The sequence below is a fragment of the Gouania willdenowi genome, chromosome 5 (genome assembly GCF_900634775.1).
Source record: "Gouania willdenowi chromosome 5, fGouWil2.1, whole genome shotgun sequence".
In the NCBI taxonomy this organism is placed as follows: Eukaryota; Metazoa; Chordata; class Actinopteri; order Blenniiformes; family Gobiesocidae; genus Gouania; species Gouania willdenowi.
Genome location: NC_041048.1, coordinates 40,701,405 through 40,726,585, shown reverse-complemented (window position 1 = coordinate 40,726,585; position 25,181 = coordinate 40,701,405). Strand labels below are relative to the sequence as shown.

The 25,181-nt window shown below is 36.0% G+C and overlaps 2 protein-coding genes across 3 annotated transcripts in view; both read left to right on the top strand.

Moving 5' to 3' along the window:
- nfasca (neurofascin homolog (chicken) a) overlaps positions 1–2,625 on the top strand; it is a 110,389-nt gene extending 107,764 nt beyond the window's left edge. Inside the window, exon 28 of the mRNA XM_028446982.1 lies at positions 2,585–2,625. Within this exon, the coding sequence (XP_028302783.1) occupies positions 2,585–2,625 (41 nt within the window). The remainder of the gene's footprint in view (positions 1–2,584) is intronic.
- cntn2 (contactin 2) overlaps positions 2,187–25,181 on the top strand; it is a 29,472-nt gene continuing 6,477 nt past the window's right edge. Inside the window, exons 1-19 of one of the 2 annotated variants that reach the window (XM_028446293.1) lie at positions 2,187–2,321; positions 6,819–6,937; positions 7,106–7,247; positions 8,319–8,491; positions 8,596–8,691; positions 10,500–10,712; positions 12,153–12,255; positions 12,846–13,027; positions 14,041–14,177; positions 16,265–16,394; positions 17,182–17,332; positions 18,434–18,561; positions 20,031–20,206; positions 20,315–20,435; positions 21,157–21,315; positions 21,750–21,899; positions 22,921–22,991; positions 23,147–23,381; positions 24,439–24,554. In XM_028446293.1, coding sequence (XP_028302094.1) covers positions 6,877–6,937; positions 7,106–7,247; positions 8,319–8,491; positions 8,596–8,691; positions 10,500–10,712; positions 12,153–12,255; positions 12,846–13,027; positions 14,041–14,177; positions 16,265–16,394; positions 17,182–17,332; positions 18,434–18,561; positions 20,031–20,206; positions 20,315–20,435; positions 21,157–21,315; positions 21,750–21,899; positions 22,921–22,991; positions 23,147–23,381; positions 24,439–24,554 — 2,544 coding nt within the window. In that variant the 5' untranslated portion in view covers positions 2,187–2,321; positions 6,819–6,876. Of the gene's footprint in view, positions 2,322–2,528; positions 2,568–6,818; positions 6,938–7,105; positions 7,248–8,318; positions 8,492–8,595; positions 8,692–10,499; positions 10,713–12,152; positions 12,256–12,845; positions 13,028–14,040; positions 14,178–16,264; positions 16,395–17,181; positions 17,333–18,433; positions 18,562–20,030; positions 20,207–20,314; positions 20,436–21,156; positions 21,316–21,749; positions 21,900–22,920; positions 22,992–23,146; positions 23,382–24,438; positions 24,555–25,181 lie in introns of those variants that run through there. The other variant, XM_028446294.1, reaches the window with a different exon arrangement.

The following is a 25,181-nucleotide window of genomic DNA, read 5'->3' as shown; positions in this document are numbered from 1 at the left end:
TCAATGACAACTGTACACTGTACAATAAAGTAGATGCACAAAATGACTCCAGAATCACAAAAAAACAGGAAAATTGTATGAAAACAACACACAAGACAACACAAATATACACTAACAGAACACAGTACCTCAATGACTCCAAAAAATGCTCAAAACATTAACAAAGACACACAATACGACTCCACAAACACAAAAAGGACAATAAAAACAACACAAAATCACAATCAAAACAATTTCAACACAAAACAACAAGTGAAATACAGTAAATATAGAACAATGTACCAAATAATTTAAAATCCACAATAACAGAAAAAGTTCCATATTGACTCAAAAAATGCACAAAAAGACAATGAAAGCACTCAAAACATTAACAAATGACAGAAAATAAATCAAATACACCAGTGACTATCAAAACATCCATAAATACACAAAATCACAACAAAAACACACAAAACCCTTTGTTCTTAAGTTAATATTGGCCATTATTATGAATACTGACATAAATATTGATGATAATGTGACCCTCGGATCATCAGACAATAACTTGGATAGATACAACAACATATTACAACTTTAACTGAAACACTTAAAAAATCATTTTTTGTTTTTTGTTTTTGTTTAAAAAAGACAGAATTCCTGGATTTGATGTAAAAATTCCTTTCATTGTTTGAACACAACAATGAGAATTAAACTTAATCGGATAGAAAGCAGCGTTCAAACGATCTACAGTATCTCCATCTAGGACTTCATTAGAGGCTCATTCCCCCTGCAGCGCGTGTGCGCGTGTGTGTGCGTGTGTGTGCGTGCGCGCTTGGCATCTGTCGCCCCAGACACACACACAAAAGGAAACGTGCCGCTCCTCCACGTCTTACGTCAAATTCCCTGACAAACAGCCCCTGCAGTACTTCCGTTAATCCTCCAAAATAAAACGACTCAAAATACAAGCGCGATACTAAAGATGGGAAACTTGCATCACAGCTGGGGCCATAAAAATGTGATTGTATCAGATCTGAGGATCACATGATCAACATTCATGTCAGCATTAGAATAATGACCAATGAGAGCATTAACACAGGAAACAACAAAACGTTTGTGGGTGTTTTTTTTTTTTTTTTTTTTTAAATTTTTCTTTAAAAAAAATGAAAAAATAGCATTTATATACTCATTTTGTGCATTTTTTTTTTTTTAATTTTTTGTCGTTTTGTTTGTTTTAACAACTTGTTTTTTGTCATTGCGTTCGTTTTGTGTATTTTTTTTTTTTTTAATTTGTGAATTTTTATTGTCTTGTTGTGTTTTTGATTTTGGAGAATTTTGGAGTATCTTGTGTGTATTTTTGCTCACACAAGTAAACCAAAGGGCCACATGTGGCCCCCATCCCTGCTGTATGTGACTTGATGTTGTAAGAAATGTAATGTTGCAGTATCACATGAAATCTGCCACATTAACAGAAACATACCAAACACATGCATATTTTCCAAAGTGGGAAAAAAAATCAAACAAATCAACAATATGAATAATAGATATGATGTTATTTAAATGTAAAGGTGACGATCCCCCAATACTTTTTATCGGATATAATCATAGTGTAATGCCTCACAAACAAACTTTACTTCATAAAAAACAAAAAAAGTTTAAAATTAGTGCATAAAATGTTTTTTTTTTTTTTTTTTTATCTCAATTTAAAAAGTCTGCTTGTTGACATTTATTCTGCATTGCATTGTGGGATGTGGGGTTCCGTAAACAATAAAAAAATTAATAAATCCCACAATTTCTTGTGAATATTTTTATTTAATAAAACCATTCTATTTAATTTGATACCATGTAATAAAATAGAATGTTTTTTGTTTATTTTTTTTAATGCTTAATGATACAAAACTGAAATGTAAACGCACATCAAGTCCTTTTAACGCTTTAAATACGAAGAACATGATTTTTCTTCTTTGCTGTTATCCTGCCTAAATAAGAGCTCTTTAAAGCCTATATAATAACATCACTTTGGCCTTAAACAAAATATAATTTTGACATTAAAATAATGTGTAAATCATCTGTGATGGACAGGACAAAGCTTTTATTGCTTAAAATGCAAACCGGAAGCTGTGCTGCAGCTGACACGTGCTTGACAAAGGGAGAGGAGACGAGGTTAATGAGAGGAGAGACAGGATAGGATGGGGTGACGCGCACATGCACGCTGAGCTGATCAGAGGGAGGAACAGAAAGAGAAAGCTGCAGACAGAGGAGGACCTGGACTCTGGAGCAGCACAAGGGAACGCTAAAGGACCGCGGTACCGACGTTTGGGCACCTTTCTCATCCTTCCGCAGAGGTAAAGTAGAACAGCCTTCCTCCTCCTCCTCCTCCTCCTCCTCATCTTCTCCTCCTCATCTCCTCCATCTGCTCCATCTGCTCCATGAAGGAGGAGGAGAACAGGCCTGAGTCACACTGCAGTCAATGATCAATGATCAGATCACACCTTCTCCAAACGTTGCTTCATCATCTTCATCATCATCATCATCATCATCTGCATCATCATCTGCATCATCACACGTTACATGCGTGATGTCAGGGAGCTGTGCGTGTGTCTATTAGCCTCATTGACCTGTTTATTAGCCTTTATTAGCATTTATTAGCTGTTTATTAGCCTTTATTAGCATTTATTAGCTGTTTATTAGCCTTTATTAGCATTTATTAGCTGTTTATTAGCCTTTATTAGCCGTTTTTAGCTGTTTTCCTGCTCTTTGTGGTGAGGACCAGGAGCAGCTGTCCATGGTGCTGAATGTGCAGAGACCAGGACACAGTCAGAGCTGCTGCTGCTGCTGCTGCTTAGACCAGGGGTTCTCAACCTTGGGGTCGCGAGACACTGGGAGGGGGTCGCCAGATGCCTTCAAGAAACTAAGAATATACCTTTAAAAAAAAACCCCAAAACCTTTTCTGCTTATTTTTACCCTTTTTCTGCAACTACGCCAAACTTGCCATATTTTATCCCATTTTCATCACTTTTTCTTGCCATATTTTTGCTACTTTTAATGTATTTTTGCTACATTACTCCCATTTCTGACACTTCTACATTATAATTTTTCCACTTTCCAGACATTATTCAGCACTTATAAACCCTTTCCACCACTTTTCCACCTAATGTCACATATGTTGACCCATTATTGTCACCTTCAACATCTTTTCACAATATTTCATGCTAGGGGACTCCACATCCCACATTGCAATGCACCAAACTTAAAAAAAATAAATTTAAAAAAACCTACAATTTATATATTTTTTAATTTTTTTTCATTATTAAGATTTTCGTTCTTTTTGCTGATATTTATTTGTTTTCATCACTGTATTTGCTGTTGTTTTAACCTGTAAAGTGTCTGAGTTTTTTGAAAAATGAATTATTATTTTGAGCAAATTACCTGCGGGTCGCCAGATGCTTTCAAGAAACTAGGAATACTTGAGGCCATTTTTGCTTATTTTTTACCCTTTTCCTTCAACGCCACCAAACTTTCCATATTTCAACTTATTTTCATCACTTGTTCTTGCCATATTTTTGCTCCTTTTAATGTATTTTTGCTACATTACTCCTATTTCTACCACAACTCCATCAAATTAGATCTTTTCCGCCTAATGTCACATATGTTGATCCATTATTGTTTCTAATTTTGTTTGTGTATTTTGCTGTTTAGCATGCTTCTGTCTATTTAAGTATTTTTGTATCCGTTTTGTATGTTTTTGAAATCATTTTGTGTATTTTTGTATTTGCTGGGTCTTTTTTTGGAGTCATTTTGTGTATTCATTTTGTTTTGCATAAATTTGTTTTTGTGATTTTTTTTTCTCTGTTATTTGTATATTTGTTGTCATTTTGTGTGCAGTAATTCTATCATTTTAGGCATTTTTACATTTGTTTTCTATGCATGTTTTTGTATATTCCTCTGTCTGTTTAGGTATGTATTTCTATTTGTTTTGTATGTTATTGGGATCATTTTGTGTATTTTTGTTTTTGTATGTACTTTTCTGTTGTTTTTGGTATTGTTTAGTTAATTATTTGGAGTCATTTGGGGGTATTTCTTTTGTCATTTTCTATACTTTTGACATTGTAGCTATTTATCTAGAATAGTTTATATTGTTCTTGGAATCAGTTTGTGCATTTTGTATACTTCTAACATATTTTTGCATTTGTTGCTCTGTATATGAATCAGATTATATATTTTGTTGTTTTGTGCACTTCTGTTTATGTATTTTTGTATGATTTTGGAATCAGTTTTTGTATTTTTGTATTTGTTTTGTTAGTTCTTGGAGCCATTTTGTGTATCTTTCTTTCTTTTGAGTATTTTTTTGTCAAGTTCACATGAATAAAGGCAACAAGATGATACAGTTATGCACAACTTTTATATGGAGTCAGTATCTTCTGGGTGTGGGTGCAATTTCCTGTTTGATTAAAAATATTAACTCAATTAATAAACTGGTTTTATAAACAAGAGAAGACATCTGAAATCCCATTATCACTCAACATTTACACACACGCACACACGCACACGCACACACGCACACACACACACGCACACACGCACACACGCACACGCACACACGCACACACACACGCACACACACACACGCGCACACGCGCACACACGCACACGCACACACGCACACACGCACACACACGCACACGCACACACGCACACACGCACACACACAGTACCAGTTTAATAAATCACCAGTAGAGTATTATGGGATGGTTTTACGCTTTAGCTCAATTATCATGTGTTGACAGTGTTTATTCATCTCATCGCTGACACAATAAAACACTTCATATTTCTGTGGTTGAAGCAGTTTTAGCTTCCAGTAGCGACTCATGCTAACATTTTAAAAGCAAACACTTAACAATGTGTGTGTGTGTGTGTGTGTGTGTAATTATGGAAAAGTTTAATTCCTGAGGATAAAAAAAATGAAAATATCAGATAGAATTGTTTATTCTGTACTGTAGACATTTATTATTTATTTTTATTGAATTGTTCTTGTTTTTATTGTTTGATTTGAGAATATTTAAATTATTGGAGAACTGGCATATTTATTTTGTATCTTTCTATTTTTTTGTTGTGTTTGGTTTTAACGTATAGTAGCAATTTATTGCATTTTGCAAAGGTTCTCAACCTAGGGATCAGGACCCCATTTGAGCTCATGAGACACTGGGAAGGGGTTGTCAGATGCCTTTACTGACCAGTTTGAGTTCTTTTGCTTATTTTTTTTAAATTTTTTTAACCCTTTTTCTGCAACAATATTTTAATCTATTTTAATCACATTTTTGTTTCTTTTAATACATTTTTGCTACATTACTCACATTTCTGACACTTCTACATCACATTTTCTACATTTTTTTTTTACTTTTAAGACATGTTCAGCACTTATAAACCCTTTCCATCACTTTTCCACCTAATGTCACATATATTGACCCATTATTGTCACTTTTAACCTCTTTTCACCATATTTCATGCTTATTTTTGCTAATTTAACCACATTCACGATTTGTCATGCCCATTATTTGTCAGTTTAAACTAATTGTTCCTACTTTTTGTACCTATCAACCACCTTCAACTACAGTGGGGGTCTCCGGGCTCTGGAACGTCTATTTTGGGGGTCGTGGGCTGAAAAGGCTGAGAACCACAGTGTTAGAATGCTGTTTTCCAACCTTTTTTTTGTCCCATTATGTTTAGTATTATTAAATTGTGTCAACAGGCTTGAACCTTTCCCATGTCTGGCCCAACATTAACTCTGGATTTAAGGCTTTTATTCATCAAATTCTGATGATTTTGGCCGTTTTAGATGTTTTACTTCATCTTTTCATGTTGTTATTTTAAAGAGTGGATCACAATTTATTATGGATGAATGAGGAAAATATCTGATATGAGCTGGACTACGAACGTTGATCAAAACACGCTCATTTAAACCAAGTGATTTCACCCTCGTACGTGCGCGCTCACGTGAAAGGGGTGGAGTCTGCAGCGTCTGACCAATCAATGGAGAGGACTGTCAGAGCGTCTTCACAGGAGGATTAACAGTTAATGAGCTTAAATATAATGAATATAAATCCATGATGACAGGGAGGAGCAACAATAGTGCAGGAGGCGGAGCTTTAAGTTTAAAAATATGAAGAATTAAAATTCATAATTCAGACCAAAAACACCACTGGTGCTGCAGTAAAAGCAGAAAGTTATTAATGCAGGAATTGATGAGTGTTAATGTTTATATTAGTGAGATTATAAACAAACGTTCTGATCACTTTCACTTCTCTTTTTAACGTGTTACTGTGGCTGTGATCCTGTGTTCATACAGCCTACATCATAAAGTGGAATATATTTATATTTCATATTATCTAGGGTCTCAGCATTACCTCAGATTACATGAATTAATTAATCAATTAATTAATTTACCGGTGCACGCAGGTGTTATCAGCTGATTTATTTTCATTGATCAGTTGATCAGATATAAATCTTATTTTTCCTATAGGATGTCATGGGTAAATGAAATCAGATCCACACAGTGACGTGATCACACATCACCTTTCATTGGACAGCTCGTTTTCTAAGAGATCTGATTGGTCAGGAGGCGGGACTTTATCACTAGCTATCATTTAAGCTAGAGAAAAACTTGGTCAGGACCAGGTTAGCTGTGCAGACTGGTTGCCATAGTGATTCAGCTTCAGCGAGTTTTGTAGTCCAGCACACACAGATGAAATCCTGGAAGTTAGCGAGATAAGTGGTCATCTAGACTCATAGCATTCCCCTTTAAGACACAGAGTGTAACTTTTTCTGTTTTGGTTTCTGTTCAGGCACTGATTGGACACCTCCTGAGATCATCAGTGATCAGTACCAGCCCTGTGAGTCCAGATGAAGTCCATCTACCAGTATCTACTTGTGGTCGTCTCTGTGGCAGTGAAGACCGCCATTGGTCAGTTCCATGTTGGGTTTTGTGTCTTTGAAAATCTATCATGTGATCATGTGATTAAAACATTATCACAGGTATTGATTGTGTTTTTAGATTTTTAGGCTCTGACGTATAGTAAAAATAAATCCAATGATTTATTTGTAATGTTGTCTGTAAAAACTGTGTGTCCAGGTGGAGATGTCTGTGTGTCAGGTCATGACAGCGGACCGGTGTTTGAGGAGCAGCCCAACAGTTTAATTTACCCAGAAGGCCTCACTGAGGGAAAAGTGACCCTGAACTGTCAGGCACGAGCTAGTCCCGCAGCCTCCTACAGGTGGGTTAGGGTTCTACAGGTGGGTTAGGGTTCTACAGGTGGGTTAGGGTTCTACAGGTGGGTTATGGTTCTACAGGTGAGTTAGGGTTCTATAGGTGGGTTAGGGTTCTATAGGTGGGTTAGGGTTCTACAGGTGGGTGTGGGTTCTATAGGTGGGTTAGGGTTCTATAGGTGGGTTAGGGTTCTACAGGTGAGTTAGGGTTCTACAGGTGGGTTAGGGTTCTACAGGTGGGTTAGGGTTCTACAGGTGGGTGTGGGTTCTATAGGTGAGTTAGGGTTCTACAGGTGAGTTAGGGTTCTATAGGTGGGTTAGGGTTCTACAGGTGAGTTAGGGTTCTACAGGTGGGTTAGGGTTCTACAGGTGGGTTAGGGTTCTACCACAGACTGTAAAAAGAATGGACAGGACAAGCTCCCTGGTGGAGTGAAGCTTTTATTTTTAGAGCTCTCCCTGCTGACTGGCTGCAGTATAAGTCATAAGCCCCGCCTCCTCAGTGATAACAGATGGGATGTGGGTCAAACTCTAAGCGACCTGCAGAATCTAAGGGATCTTTGCAGCGGGAAAAATACTTAAGTTCTTGGCGTCGCTGGGCTGCGTAAGTCATCTGGGCAGTACGCTAAATGGGCGGGGCGTGTTACCAGGGCTCCTCCCGCCGGACCCTACTGCGCAGACTCTGGCTCCAAATGACCTAAACTTTGTATGATGTCAGCGCCCCTAAGTGCTGTATTTTGGCTTCAAGAACGTTGAGTGGGAACAGCTACAGTGTACGCCCATTGGGTTCTACAGGGTCTACAGGTTCAACATGTTTATCAGTTCTTTTGTGTGTATGTTATCTTCTGTGTGTTTTGGGAGTCATATGGTGTATTTTTGAGTCTTTTGTGTGTTTTTTGCTGTTGTTTTGTAATTTTCTGAACTTAAGCTGATGTTTTGCGTGTGTTTGTTGAAAATTTGTGTGTTTTAGGTTCGATTTTATCTATTTTTTGTTGTCATTTTGTACACTTTTTTTGATTTGTTGTATTTTTGAGTAATTTCTTGTCCCTCATACCTGTGTGTGTGTGTGTGTGTTGTTGCAGGTGGCTGTTGAACGGTACAGAGGTGCAGTTGGGCGTGGACCGTTATTCTCTGGTCGCTGGTACGTTAGTGATCAGCAGCCCTGAACCGACCAGAGACACAGGCTCGTATCAGTGTCTGGCCATAAACCGCTGTGGAACCATCATTAGCAGAGCCGCTAACCTCAAGTTTGGCTGTGAGTGAACAACCGTGGGACTCTGTCACCATTGCTTTATGACACAAAAACAAATAAAACATTAGTGTGATTAAAAAACCTCTTTTTCTGTTCTCTGGTTTCAGACCTTCATGATTTCTCTCCTGACACCAGGACGCCTCAGACGGTGTACGAGGGCTTGGGAACGTTCTTGACCTGCCAGCCCCCCCTTCATTACCCAGGTATCAGATATTTACATAAGATTATGCTTTACTACAAACACTCTAGCGCTGGAATTGATCAGCTGGTCTCAGTTCAATTGACCAAATTTTTTTCGACTAAAAGAACGGGCAGTGGTGAGCCCGCCTGTCACACAACCAACTCCTGGGAGAAGTGGAGGATTGTGTGTCTGTCTATCCTTTCTGTTGACGACGTGGAAGACGTCTACATAGTTGGAATTATGATAGCAGGTACGCTGCTGATTGGAGCTGGCAGTTTTCTGATCTATCACAAAGTCCAGATTAAATGGCAGCTTCTTGAAGAAGGCTGCCAGTCATTACTGAGGGACTGTGCAGGACACTCAGATTCATGCGATAAACAAACTCAAAAGTAAGCAGGATTCTACTTTGGAACGTCTACGCGGGATGGAATCCAACTTAGAGAAGTTAACAGCTCAGCTTTCGAGATAAGGCCACCATATTGGATTTACTGCTGGAGACCTGGACTTAAGGCTTACGGAAAATGTGCTTAGCCTAGGCAAAAACAAATCATTGGCTCCCCACAGCCAGCCATTCAAGGCCGGTTCATCTCTCTGTTCTCCAGGATGTTTGTGTCAAATGATGCACCGTCCCCCTCCCCACCGCTATCACCAGGGAACTTTGTTTCTGTATCAGATCCACCCAAGGTTGTTTCCCGTCATCTGACGACAGGCTGAACTGTACAGAATAAAGGACCTTCTTTGGCCCCCAGTCCCACCCCCTCCCACGTAGTGGCAGCAGGAGGGGCGAGTGAGGCGCCTGTAAGAAGCTGCACGTGCGCGCCCCCCAGTGGCTGGTTGCAATTCTCCCCTCCCCCAACTATATGTGCTTTGTCCTGGGATTTTGTTGTGATTGTGTTTTTTGGTTTGTGTACGTTGAGGAGGTTTTTCCTTGTTCTGCACTGTGCTCCCCTAAGGGAACATAGTTTTGGACCTGCCTTTTTTCTCCCTCTCCCTTCCTCTTGTTTTCCACTTTTCATCTGAACATGGTGGCACCGCAGATGGCTGCCTTGGTGTGGTGGTGCGCATGTTCTTCCCATGTGTTAAACTTTATTTGGCGAATAAAATCATTTCTGACTCTGATTCTAATGCAGATATACAGAAAAAGGCAACTTTATTCACTGCAGGGCTACAAAAATGTGATTTTCTGTTCCCAGGATCATGAAATTTATCTAAGCATTTAGAATAATGAGCAATCTGAGCATTTACACAGGAAACAACAAAAGGTATGTGTGGTTTTGAAGTCATTTTTTGCTGCAATGGGTATTTATTTTTGTAGTGAATTTTTCTTTGTGTGTGCTTTTTTTTGAGTTATGTGTATTTTCGTTGATTTGTGTTTTTGGAGTTATTTATTTATATATTTTCTATCATTGTCATTATCATGTGTTTTGGGTGTCATTTTATGGGTTTTTGTTGTTGTTTGGTACACTTATTTTTCTGTGATTTTGCTGTTGTGTTTTTGGCATTGTTTTGTGCATTTTTATTGCCATTTCCTGTGGTTTTCTGTCTTTATTTGTGAGGTTTTGTACATATTATAGGGGCTGCAGGAATTTAGCCTGAGGGTTGCATGTGACACCCAGGCCATTAGTTGCTCATGTCTGCTCTATTACTAATATAATGTATAAATTATACATTTCAATCTCTCTGATGATGGACTCTCTGAACTGCTCTGTAGAAATATAGTTTGAAATAAATAAATCCCTTAAAGTGAGGCTTATTAATGTAAAAATGTCCATAATGTAAAAAACCCTGTATGTTCTAATCCTGATTAATATTAAATTGTTTTTTCTACAGCTCTGTCCTATCGCTGGCTCATCAACGAGTTTCCAAATTTCATCAGGAAGGACGACGGCCGCTGGTTTGTGTCTCAGGTCACTGGAAACCTTCATGTGGCGAAGGTGGAGCCTAACGATACGGGGAATTACTTCTGTTTCACCACCATCCACATGGACATCAGCACCAAGAGCACCTTCAGCAAAGCCAACCAGCTCACTGTGCTGCCTGATGGTAAACATCTACATTTAGATCATTCACATGTATATGCACAGGGAGGGTGTTTATATCTGAGGATTTATTTATCAAACCCATTATCTCATAACAACTGATACTGATGCTATTTGACGTTTTCTACAAAGATCATGTTTAGAAACTCATATTATGAATGAAATGAAGTGGGGTTTTTTTTGTGTTTTTGGAGATATTTTGTGTTTTTAGTCATTTTCTACATTTTTGTTGTCCTTTGTATGTGTTTTTGTTGCCATATTGGGAATTTAGAATCATGACTAGGGGTTTTTCTCTTTGTTTTTGTTTTGTGTGGTTTTGAAACCATTTTGTTATTTTTTTTTGCAATATGTGCTTTAGTTATTTTGCGCATTTTTGTTTTGTTAAGTGTATTTTTTTTTGTCATTTTAGGAATTTTTTATTGTCAATTTTTGTGTTTTTTTTCTAATTAATATTTATATTTCTGTTATTGTGTGTTCTTTAATTTTTTGTATTTTTCTGAATTTTTGTCGTTTTTTTGTTCTTCACTTTCTGTATTTTTCTGTCATTTTGTGTAATTTTCTTAATTTTTTGTGTCTTTGTAGTAATTTTTTGGATTGTCGCTTTGTGTGTTGTTGTCATTTTGTATATTTAAATGTTTGTGATGTGTGTCTGTTGTTGTTTTGTGTGTTTTATGAGTCATTGTCTATTTTCTAAATCTTTTTATGATTTTTATTTTGTGAATTTTATGTTTTTTGAGACATTTTTTACATTTTTGCTATTTGTGAATTTATAATGACAAATTCCAACATTAATACAGGAAAAACCTATTTTTCTGTTTTTGTGTGGTTTTGAAACTATCCTGTTTTTTTCTCTCCATCATATGTGTTTTAATTGTTATTCTCTATATTTTTGTTGCTGTTTGGTATAATTTTCTGTAATTTTAAGATTTTTTTTTATTGTCAATCTGTGTTTCTTTTTTTTTTAAATCATTATTTTTGTTTCTGTCATTGTGTGCGTTATGACCATTTTTTGTATTTTTCTGAATTTTTTTTTTTTTTTTTTTTGCATTATTGTAGTCACTTTCTGTATTTTTGTTGATGTTTTGTGTATTTTTCTGTCTTTTTGTTGACTTTTTTTGTATCTTTGAGGTTATTTTCTATATGTGTTGTTTCTTTGTGTTTTTGTTGACATTGTGTGTATTTTATGTCATTGTGTGTATTTTATGTCATTGTGTGTATTTTATAAATCTTTTTTTGTTTTGTGTACTTTTGATGGGTTTCTTTTTCTTCAATCTTCTTGAATGAAACGTTTTTGGGGATTTGTTTTTGGGCCACACACATTAAGACAGTCTCCCATGTGTGAAATATAAATATAATTGTTACTCATTTCACATGTATGCAACAGACACCATTGTCAGCGTAGACAAAGTATAATTATTCTGATTTTTATTCACTTTTATTCCAGCTAATTCCAGGTTGTCTGCTCCCAGTATAAAAGTCCGTTTCCCAGCAGAGACGTACGCTCTAGCTGGACACACAGCTACGTTGGAGTGTTTTGCCTACGGAAAGTGAGTTTCCACTTTAAGGATCACTCCATCCTACCTTTGTTTGTGTCTACTGTGTTTATTATATATGTTGATTGTGTTTATATAGTGTCTACTGTTTATATAAGTTTATTGTGTCTATATAGTGTCTACTGCATGTGTTTATATATGTTGTGTTTATATATGTTGTGTCTATATAGTGTCTACTGCATGTGTTTATATATGTTTATTGTGTCTATATAGTGTCTACTGCATGTGTTTATATACGTTTATTGTGTCTACTGTGTTTATATGTTTATTGTGTCAATATAGTGTCTACTGTGGTTATATATGTTTATTATGTCTATATAGTGTCTACTGCGTGTATGTATATATATATATATATATATATATATATGTGTTTATTGTGTCTATATAGTGCCTGTTGTGTTTATACATGTTTATAGTGTCTACTGCATGTGTGTATATGTTTATTGTGTCTATATAGTGTCTATTGCATGTGTTTATATATGTTTGTGTCTATATAGTGTCTACTGCATGTGTATTCATAGTTTTTTTTTTGTATATTTCTCTGTCATTTTGAGTAATAATAATTATTTTTCATCACCCTACAGCCCCGTTCCAAAGCTGCGGTGGAGGAAAGTTGATGGGCTGATGCCATCTAAGGCCGGCCCCTCCGTAGACAGCCCCACCCTCAGTCTACCAGAGCTGTCCTTTGATGATGAAGGAAGTTATGAGTGTGAAGCCTACAACTCAGAGGGACGTGAGAAACACCAGGGACGCATCAGTGTGCAAGGTGACTCCATCACAACACACTTTGATTTTTAAACTTTGATCTTTACACTGATCTTCACACTTTGATCTTCACACTTTGATCTTCACACTTTGATCTTTACACTTTGATCTTTACACTTTGATCTTCACACTTTGATCTTCACACTTTGATCTTCACACTTTGATCTTTACACTTTGATCTTCACACTTTGATCTTTACACTTTGATCTTCACACTTTGATTCTCAAAAAGTATAGATACTTGAATAAAAATGACTCTGGTAAAAGTATTGAAGTTGCTTCCTTACTTGAGTAAAAGTAAAAAAGTACATGCTACTAAATGTACTTAAGTAAAAAAGTAAAACAAATGTCCCTTCAATAATAAAAGAGGGTTTTTAAACCAGCAGATTCCGTATATATATATATATTTTTTTCTTTTTTTTTTAAGAACTTGTAGAAAACTAGTACATGGAAATAAATTAAATCTGTTACCTTTGGACATCTGGAGAATTTAGCACTCATTATACAATACAATTTGTAAATACAGTGTTTTTTTTAAAAAAAAAAAAAAAAAACCCAATGCAATTGGTCTTTAAATCTAGAGTTTAACATTTTTAAAAACTTAAAACCCTATAATGAAGGGACCTGCCTAACAGATCTTTTTATGTTGTGACGTCATCTTCAAATGTCTAAAAAAGTAACGAGCTCATTTTTAAAATCTAAAGGAGTAGACGCTACAGATTTGTTTAAAAAAGCAAGGAGTGAAAGTGAAAAGTAGCTAAAAAAATATATACTTAAGTAAAGTACAGATACTTTGTCACCTCTGGGGTCGGGACCCAAAAAGCATTTTCAGCATGTGATGGGCTTTTACTAGGGTCCAAAAATGTAATTTTGTTCTTTTATTTTGACGGGAAAACATTTTTCAGCAGTATTTTTAATGCATTAATAAAAAGAGGTACTTAAGGTTTAACTTGTAATCACAATATCTGAGAAAAACCAACTCTAAATGATGATATTGTGCTTGTTGCGTCTTCAGCCCAACCCGAGTGGCTTCAGGTGATGAGTGACTCTGAGGTGGAGATCAGCTCTGAGCTTCACTGGAACTGTTTAGCAGCTGGAAAACCTCGACCCTCCGTACGTTGGCTGAGGAACGGACAGCCTCTCATTACACAGGTGACTCACAATAATACTAAATATACTGGAGATTTAAAGTTCAGTCGATGCAGTAGAATTTCTATCTTTAGGAACATATTTTAAACTATATATATCCATTAGATTTATTTATTTATTTATTTATTTATTCAGTTCATTTCCGACATGGTTGCATTCACAGAAATTCATTTGACATTCAGAGCAAAATCACATCATTGTTTTTTTTTTTTTTTTTTTTTTTTGTCCTTTTTCATGCCGGAAAGGGCGACGGAAAAAAGCATTATGCTTATCTAGATCCGTCCCCTAATTTGAACTCCTCTTCACAGTCTATTTCCTCCGTATTTCCACGAGCTTTCTTTTCCAGTCGTTCTTTACGTTCCTCCAACTCTCCAAACGTGAAGTTCTCAATGACCAGTTGATGAGTTCCATGTCGTCGCTGTAGAGTTCAATGGAGAGTTGTCTTGAGATCTGTATGCATGTAGAAATGTCCTCCTCGTTTTCTCCTTAAATTGTTTCAGATTATCGGACTGTTGTGTCTCTGCGTCAAGGCTGTTCCAGAGGTTCATGGCTCTATACACAGTACTATGTTTGCCAACGTTTGATATGATCCTGTTTGGTCTAAACACATTATTATGTCTGAATTCGTAGGGATTTTGATTGTATGTGAAACGTTTTTGGATTTGATGTGGTAATTTTTTTGATGAAGCCCTAAATGCGTGTATTTGTGTGTTGTAGTGTATTATTTCTTGCAGTTTTAGGTATTTTGACTTCTCAAATAAATTGTTTGTGTGTGTGTTGTGTGGTACTTTATGTAAAATTCTTATAGCTTTTTTTTGTTGTTTAAATAGTGGTTCAAGATACGTTTTGTAGTTATTACCCCATATTTCGGAGCAGTAATTTAAGTGCGATGCTATGAGTGAAGAATAGCTATTTCAACATGTGGTGACTTTTCTCTGTAATTTAGACGCACTTTTAATTTACTCTTGCTAGTTTCGTAGTGATTACTCAAGGAAGTGCTTTATTTTACGTAACTAATACTGGTTTGATGAGGTTAATTGTAGCCAATGGTTGTAGGGGTGTAACGATTCATTTTAGCATTTAATTCAAATCGCAAATCAATAATAATACAAGGTTATCATGAGGCTTCTGCAGAGCTAACGCTAACGAGCTAATGCTAATGAGTTAGCGCTACACAGTGATAATGACAGTGTTTCACACACTTCTCTGGCTCCTCCATTTTGTCTGTTTGTCTGCTGACGAGCGGCAATTGCGTCACAGACACTGACATTTTTAATATTAAAATAACTTTTAAAACACATCCATATAAAGTCTGCTGTGCTTGAATACAATGTGTTACTTCCCTGTAGCGATACAATCGATTGATTACCTTTTTAAACAATTTTAGATTGATTAATGTCCTCAGGAAGGACAGCTAGCCGAGCACAGATCAATGTAGTTGGATCATAGGAATATAAATCGATTCATCAATCTAATGGATGAATCGTTACGTCCTTAGATGGTTGCCATGGTAGTGTAGACTTCCTGTTTTAAGGTGTCTTCCTTCATTCGGCTGAAGGCGTGCGTTGATCTGTAGTAAGACGGCTGATATTGGCGTACAAATGCTGCACCTGCTGCCATTATTATAGTCGACATTTTTCCTTTACTGTTAAGTGCGACATCAAATCCATCCCTTTAATGTTCCTGTCTTATAAGAATCACATCATAACGTCCACGGAACTGGATAACATTGAACTAAGTTAAGATGTAGGGTTGAAATGAGAAATATTGGACCAGAAATACATAGAAGTAAATATGATGTAACATATGACAACATATAGTATCTGAAAGCTGATTGGCTGAAATTTCCATAATGGAGACGTTCACATATAAATGGAGATTACCTGTGTTTGAGGCTAAAAGTTGATTTGAATAACTCCAAAGACATTTCTGACACATATTGGTACAAGAGTGAGCAGAGGGAGTGAGTGTGTCCCTACAACTGTGACAGAGCTACACTTACATAGCTGTGACAGTGATGTCACTCCGTAATGATTATAGAGGATCACATGTTCTAGTGCTGCTCTGATGATCTCACATTTCTGTTTCAGGACCGTGTGGAGGTGAATGGACCTCGTCTGAAAATCAGTAACCTGGCCCTGGAGGATTCTGGGATGTATCAATGTGTGGCTGAGAACAAACACGGAACTATTTACTCCTCTGCTGAACTCAGAGTCCAAGGTCCTGGACTAATGTTTCTTTGTATTTTTGGAGAAATTCTGTGTTTTTTCTTAATTTTCTAATTTTTTTGTTGTCTCTATGTGTGTTTATGGAGTATTTTCTGTATTTTTGTTGTTTTGTATTTTTTTTTAATTATTTGTGTGTTTTTCTGTCATTTTGAGTAATTTTGTTGATATGTTGTGTCTTTGGAGTCATTTTGAATGTGTTGTTGTTTTGTGTATTTTTTGTAATTTGTGTTTAAATGATTGTTGTATATGTCTGTCTGTGTAATCTTGTGGTTGTTTTGTTTGTCCTTGTTGTCATTTTGTGTGTGTGTGTGTGTGTTTTTTTTTAAAACATCATGTGGTTATTTTTTGTGTTTTTGGAATAATTGTGTGTATTTTTGTCATTTTCAGATTTGTTTGTGTGTTATAAATCTGTATGTTTTTGCCGGAGTCATTTTATGTATTTCTTTGGTGTTTTTTGTGTACATACTGTATCTGTAATTTTGAATAGTTTTGTTGATATTTTGTGTGTCTTTGAAGACATGGTTAAATGATTGTTATATGGGTCTTTTTGTCATTTTGTATAATAATGTGCTTGATTTTTGTGTCCTTGTTGTCATTTTGTGTGTTTTAAGTGATTGTATTTTTAAATAATAGTGTGTTTTTGTTGACTTTACACACTTGTGTGGTTTCCATTCCTTCCAACATTTTGAATTGTAATTTTTTGAACACAAACACCAGCTTCATGTCATTCCTAATGTCTAACTCTGTCTTTCTGAATTCTGCTCGGTTTATAACTTTAGTTCAAGCCCCAGATTTCCGTTTGAATCCGGTGAGGAGGCTGATTCCTGCTGCTAGGGGGGGGCAGGTGATGATAGAGTGCCGTCCTAGAGCTGCTCCAAAGCCCAGTTTGTTCTGGAGCCGTGGGACGGAGCTTCTCACCAACAGCAGCAGGTGAGAATATTAAAGACCAAGCTGGATAAATATATCCTGATATCTCTCCATTAGCTGGCTTTAGTTAACCTAACAGAGCAGCTGTACTATGAAGTTGGTTATAAATATGTTAACTTAAGCCAAGAGAACTGATTGGTCAGGAGGTGGTGCTTTTAAACTCATTAAGATCTTATCAACGTCTTAACCTACTTCAGACCAGGTTAGGTGTTCAGCCTAAGTTACCATGGAGATTTAGCTCGATAAGAAGTTAACCAGCGTCATAGTACAGCACAGTTAGTGCAATAAGAGGAAAACCAACCAAAATGATACCAAATAACACTCAATATGCACAAAAAATACAAAATGAAACAACAAAAATACACAAAATAACAACAAAATGATACAAAAACACAGGAATTGAATAAATATACATAATTATAACATACAAGAGCACTCACAGAGCACACACCACTGCCAAGTTTAGAGGTACTGTATCTACAGTACCTTACGGATCATCTCCAAAATGTAACAGTTTTTTTCTTCAGCTCACTAACTGTAATTTGTAGATATCCTGCTAATAAACATCTACATTAACAGACGGGCGGACGGACAAACACCAGTGAAAACATGACCTCCTTGGCAGACGTGATGAAAGAAAATATAATAAATAACAACAAAAACACAAAATAAGAGAAAAGATTACCAAATGACACCAAGAACACACAAAAATACAGATAATTATATCAAAACCACAGTAAAAAAATTGGAAAACAACACAATGTTTTGATTGATCATTATTCTAAATTATAGCAACTTGACCCTCGGATCAGAGTCGGTCACATTTTATCTCTGTATATGTGTACAAATAAAAACTGTCTGTCTTACATTTAATATTTCATGAGAAAGCCTTGTTGATGTGGTTCAGTATTCCTAAAGCAGATTTTATAGACATTTATAAACCTCTTTGAAAACTTCAAATGTGACCTTTTAAGTTGAAAATGCTACATAATATTAGTTTTTAAATAAAGATTTGACAGATTGATAAAGTCAGGTTATTGTTTAGTGACTCTTAGTGTTTATTTAGTAGAACGTGACTGGTTCTATGTTGTTGTTTGTTCTCAGAGTGACGGTGAGTCCTGACGGTCTCCTCTGGATTCACAACATCAGCAGAGCAGACGAAGGAAAATACACATGCTTTGCTGAAAACTACCTGGGAAAAGCTAACAGCACCGGACACCTGTCTGTCAGAGGTAAACACCACATGTTCATGATCTTTACCAACTGAGAGAGAACATTATTCTATCAGCAACAAATTATATAGAAACATAGCATCAGGCTTTATTAATGTTCTTCTTTTCTTTATTTTATTTTTTTTTACAATTTTTCTGCCAATATTGTACAAAATTTCCATTTGTGTATTACATTTTGAAACTCAAAACTGGCAACATTTTTACAATAATGTAATAATTAATTATATTTCTTTGATAATGTAATAATTTCTAATAACAGATAATTAATGACTGCTTTTTCACTGTTTGCCAATCAAAAATAGGTGTCAAAGTATCAATCAATATTTAATAAAGGATACATGCTATGCAGCAACATGAATACATCATAAATACATTATAAATACATGGATATCTGATGATTACTCTGACAGTCTGCCTTTTACAGCTACAGTATCAGCTGCAGTTTTTGCATTTTGTGCATATTATTATTTTTTTCAAATAATTAAAATTGTATTTTATTTTTTTAAAACAAAATCAAGAGAAAATTGCAATCTGGCATTGAATGTAGCCTCACATGCATGTTTTGATAAAATAACACATTTAAACACTGTAAATTTTGAGTCACAGACACTGAAATGTCAATTCACGCACAAAATCTGAGATAATTTGACACAATTTGACGGACTTCACGTTCCAAAATGTAAATATCTCAATGACACGGACTAAACCCTCGCCCACTTCATGTTTTGGGACGATATCACACATTTACGCCATATTTTTCACAGTTAAAGGGTGGTCTAAAGTTAGCTTTAGCTTTAGCATATATAAGAAACGACTGGACGTCAAATCTCATGCAATATTTCAACTGTCAACCAAAAAGTGATTCATTTTTTTGTACAAAACAATGTAAAATATATTATTTAAACATGAATAAAATCTATAAAACACTAAAATCAAGTATGTTTACATTTGCTCAATAAAAAAGATTAAAAAAAAAAAAAAAAAATTATATATACATATATATTATTTGAATGCAAATAAATACAAATGTGCAAAAATGTATTAAATAAAATATTGTTCAAGTATTTTCCATTTCGTAAAAAAAAAAGCAGTGTACTGGAACTAAACTGCCACGGAACTGTAGCATTTGAATAACAAAAATTAATTTCAAGGGAATTGCACATTATGAAATCAAGTACTGTATGTTCACTGTAGTATGAAATACTTAAGAATAATAAAAGTTCGACTTGGGAAAAAAGTATATTCACTTTTACCATATTGCATTAGTTATGAACAGAATGGAGAAGGACATTTGAACTCCAATGCTTTATAGATTTTCAGACAGGAACACCAGCCTGTTTACGTGATCTGGCTTCAAGGATGCTCGTGAAAAAAATGTAGTCATCAAAATCGTAATTGCATTTCTATTAATTGCGCAGTTTTACTTTCTTATAATTTACGGCCTAACGAGCATCTGTATCCATTCACAGATGCCACTAAGATCATGCTGGCTCCGTCTAATGCCGACATTAATCGGGGAGAGAATGTGACCCTGCAGTGTCACGCCTCCCACGACCCCACCATGGACCTGACCTTCACCTGGGCCCTCAACGGGGTTCTACTGGACCTGGACAGGAACACTGGGCCTTACCAGCGGGTGGAAGCGGTGAGAATTTGAGAAAAAAAATATATGCAAAGGAAATTTGCGTTGCTAATATTAATGTATTATCTCTCTCTCTCTCTCTCTCTCTCACACACACACACACACACGCAGAAGGAAAACATCGGTGACCTGTTGATTGCCAATGCCCAGCTGAGTCAGGCTGGAGTTTACACGTGTACCGCTCAGACTGTGGTCGACAGTTCCTCCGCATTAGCTAAACTAGTGGTTCGAGGTAAGAACAAAAGAAAAACCACATGCTCCACTGTGGTAATTTAAATCAGCGATTCTCAGCTGGTGGGTCGGGACCCAAAAGTGGGTCGCAGACCTGCACTGGGTGGGTCTTGGACAAAATGAACAAATACTTAATGTCTCTCATGTTCGACTTGTCTTTTATTTTAAAATAACGTTTTCTTTTGACGGACATGCTGTAAAATGCATCTTGCAAGGAAAAATATATAGATTTATGTGTTCATTATTTTTACATATGTGTATGTTTTCAACAGCTATTTTTGAAAAAACTAAATTTAAATGGTTGAATTCTAAAAAAAAAAAAAAGAACCAACCAGGAATCCATCGTGTGTCCAGCTGCAAATGTTCCACTTGGACACGCGAGCTCACCCCTGCCCGGTCTTTGAGTTGAACATTTTTTATTCTTTTTTTTTAATGGTGGAGAGAGTAGCACACTCCCATATTGAGACTGATTAATCAAATGAGGAGCCTGATAGCTGGACGCTCTACCTCTGGTTACACTTTTAGATGCTCTATCCAGTAAAGCAGCAGACTGGGAGTGAAGAGTTCTACTTCCACAATAACTAACAGCTCCTCAAGATCTCCTGGAGCTTTAATTTCTGAAGTACCAACATATCGATTCCTACTAATGTCGTAGTTGTTGTTACACAGTCCAATTTAAATCAATAAATAATTTACTTACAGTGCTTTCTCTTTTTGACCAGGCCCCCCGGGACCACCTGGAGGTCTACTGGTGAAGAACGTTGCTGAGACGTCAGTGCAGCTCAGGTGGAGTCGTGGCTATGATAACCACAGTCCCATCGGAAAATACGTTATTATGGGTCGATCGAGTCTTTCAAAAGAGTGGAAGAGCATGAGAACAGGTGTGTGTGTGTGTGTGTGTGTGTGTGTGTGTGTGTGTGTGTGTGTGTGTGTGTGTGTGTGTGTGTGTGTGTGTGTGTGTGTGTGTGTGTGTGTGTGTGTGTGTGTGTGTGTGTGTGTGTGTGTGTGTGTGTGTGTGTGTGTGTGTGTGTGTGTGTGTGGTGTGTGTGTGGTGTGTGTGTGTGTGTGTGTGTGTGTGTGTGCGTGCGTGCGTGCGTGCGTGCGTGCGTGTGTTTACATGCTAGTCAGATCAACTCTATATCTGGGTAATCATAACCATATAACAGTCCTAGCATTTACACATGATTACAGGTTTAAAAGTTTAAACTAACATTGATATTTCATGCTTGTTTTGTGGTGAATTATTTAAAGTAAAAGTTTGCAGTTGTTTTTTTTTTTAATAAATCCACAACCCTCTCTATCATCACCGTTTCAGATCCACTGAACATAGAAGGAAACGCTGAGTCAGCTCGTGTGACAGGACTCATGCCGTGGATGGATTATGAGTTCCAGGTCATTGCCAGTAACATCCTGGGCAGTGGAGAACCCAGCATTCCTTCTCATATCATCCGCACTCAGCAAGCAGGTCAGCAATAAATAACCACATACAGTATAAATAACAGTAATAACAGCCTCATTTTCACACTGTGCAGACAATAAACATAAACAAAAACTTTCTAAAGGTCAAACCAAACGGTTAATCAGTAGTGGTGTTTATATTTTATTTTGAAAAAGAAAAATGACAAAAACCAATATAATTTTTGCTTATTTTTACCTTTTTATGCAACCACACCAAATTTGCCATATTTTCAACTGTTTTCATCACTTTTTTTGGCCTTTTTTTTGTTCATTTTGATTTTCCCAATTCTCACACTTCTCCATCAAATTTCAATACACATTGTTTCACTTATAAACCATTTACACCACCTATTGTAACTTTTAACCTTTTTTCATCATAAATCATGATTATCTTTGCCAATTTAACCACATTCCCGATTTGTCATGCCCATTATTTGCCAGTTTTAACTAATTGTTTCACTTTGAACCATTTTTACCACTTTTTCTGTCGTTTTTGTCCACTTTAATTTGCAACTTTTCACTAATTTCTGTGGTTTTTAAATCCCATTTCACCACCTTTTCCACCATTTTTGGTCACTTTGAACCCATTTTATTTCTGATTATAACAAGGATTTCCATTTTTAAGATGACTATAATAATAATAAATGTTCCTGGATAACAGTGGATATTATTCAGATGAATAAATAAATGTGGTTATCACAGATTCATAGAACAATGGACCATCATTTTACTGACTTTATGGATGGACCCCAAAAATCTCTCCCCTTTATTTATAGATAAAGGAGGACGAGCGAAAACATTTCTCATTTTCATTTCATTTTCATTTTGTATAAAACATTATTTTGTTGATAATGATGTCGTTCTGTTTGTACACGAGCGACAGATGCGTCTCCGCCTCTTATTCACTCAGTTTCACAGATGTAAATCATTAATAAATCAGACCAAACCCTAACCAAATGAATATCTTGTTTCTATACTGCATGTTTTTAATATTTTATCTTTTTTTTCTCTCTCTCTTCTGTCTGCAGCTCCTACTGTGGCTCCGAGTGGACTTGGAGGAGGAGGAGGAGATCGACATGAACTCATTGTGACCTGGACTGTGAGTAAACGGCTTTATTTAAAGAAAACCTAAACAATTTGAAAATTTGTGCTGAAAAAAAGTGCAGATATTGTATCCTTTTATTTTATATGTTAATATATTTTAATAGAATTAACTGGTTTATTATAGCTGGAACACATGTTTTTTTATTTCAGCCAATGGCCAGAGAGTACCAGAATGGCGACAGCTTTGGCTACGTGTTAGCATTCAGGAAGACAGACACATCGGCGTGGACAGAGGTGCGTGTTCCCCACGTGGATTCGTCTCGTTACGTTTACTACAACGCCACCCTGGCGCCCTACAGTCCCTTTGAGGTGAAGATCAAAGCTTATAACCGTAGAGGTGAAGGTCCGTTCAGTCAGATCGCTGTGGTTCACTCAGCAGAGGAAGGTGAGTGTTCACACATTTCATCATCTACAGCAGAGAAAACGTCTATAACTGTGGGGTCACAACAATGTCTGAGGGTCACATGATCAACATTCATGTCAGCATTAGGATAATGAGCAATCTGAGCATTAATACAGGAAACATCAAAGACTCTGTTGTTGTTTTCTGTATTTATGGAGTCATTGTGGTTATTTTTTGCTGTTTTGTGTATTATTTCTGATTATGTATCTGTTTTTTGTGTAATTTTGGAGTCATTTTGTGTTGTTTTTTTGTTGTGGTTTTGGAAAACTGGCGATTTCTGTTTTTCTGTTCTCATTTTGGGTATTTTTGTTTTTGTTTTGTACATTTTTCTGTTATTTCTGTAATGTTTTTGACTCATTTGTTTTTTGTCTATGTTGTCAATTTGTGTATTTTGAGTTTTTCTGTTGTCAATTTGTGTATTTTTGTTGCTGTTTTTGCACAATTTATTGTCAATTTGTTTTTTTCTGTTCTCATTTTATGTATTTTTGTTGGTGTCTTGTCTATTGCTCTGTTATCTCTGTGTATTTTTGTAGAAATTCAGATTCTTTTTTTTTGTCTTTTGTGTATTTTTGTTGCAGTTTTGCATAATTTATTGTTGTTTGGTTTTTCTGTGCTATTTTGTGTGTTTTTGTTCTTGCTTTATATATTCTATGTGTATTTTTGTAGTAATTTTGACTATTTTTAATTGTATTTTGTGTATTTTTGCACAATTTATTGTAATTTTTTGTTCTCATTTGGTGTATGTTGTTGGTGTTATGTTATTTTTTTGTTGTTTTGTGGTAATTTTGACCTTTTTTTTAGTTGTCTTTTGTGTATTTTTGTTGTCATTTTGGGTTTTTGTTTTTATTAAGACATTGTGTGAATTTTTTCAGCAATTTTGGACATTTAATTATTTGTCACGTATGACACAGATAATAGAATCCTTTTTGTGCAGACAGTTCATGAGCTGATGTGTGTGTTCTTAGTGCAGTGTGTGTAACCAATAATCAGAACATTTAAAGTAGCTATTATAACCTCTGACCTTTGTCTGATCCCTCAGAGCCGACAGTGGGACCGTCGAGCATCAACACCACAGCTCTGTCTGCCTTTGAGGTCCAAGTTTCCTGGGATCCAGTTCAGCAGCTCAGCACCAATGGGATCCTCCGAGGATACGAGGTGATTGGCTGCGTTATCGCCTCAACGTTTAATTCTACATGAAAGAGTAAATTTTTTTTTTTTTTTATTTTGTTCAAGAACCACTTCTACCCTTTGTTATTAAACCCAGGCACATTCGCACTACAACGGCAAATAAGATTTCATCCAGCCGCAGATTTTACATTGAAAAACGAGTAATTTCAACATTATTGTGCCCAAGTTTTCACTTCCACCAATAAATTATGTATTTTATTATGAAAAGCACTGATAATATCCAAACATTAGGTGACATATATCAGTCCCTGCAGAATCTGCACTTCAAAATCCTCAAATTTGTGACCAATTTTCTTTAATTTTGGGATATGTATGAGGTAATTTGAGGAAATTTGCAGGATTAAAAGAAAAAAAAAAAAAAAAGGTATTTCAGGAATTTGAAATTAAAAAAGGATTGCCATCATGTGATATATAAGCATGGAAAAACTGTAAATATTGTGGAGTTTCATTTATTTTTTGTATCATGTTTTCTGTCATTTTTTCTTTGTCCTGTGGGCCAAATGTGTTGCTCTAAAGAAGGGTTCTCAACCTTGGGGTCAGGCCCCCTTTTAGGGTCACAATACACTAAAAGGGGGTGCCAGATTTGTGAAGAAT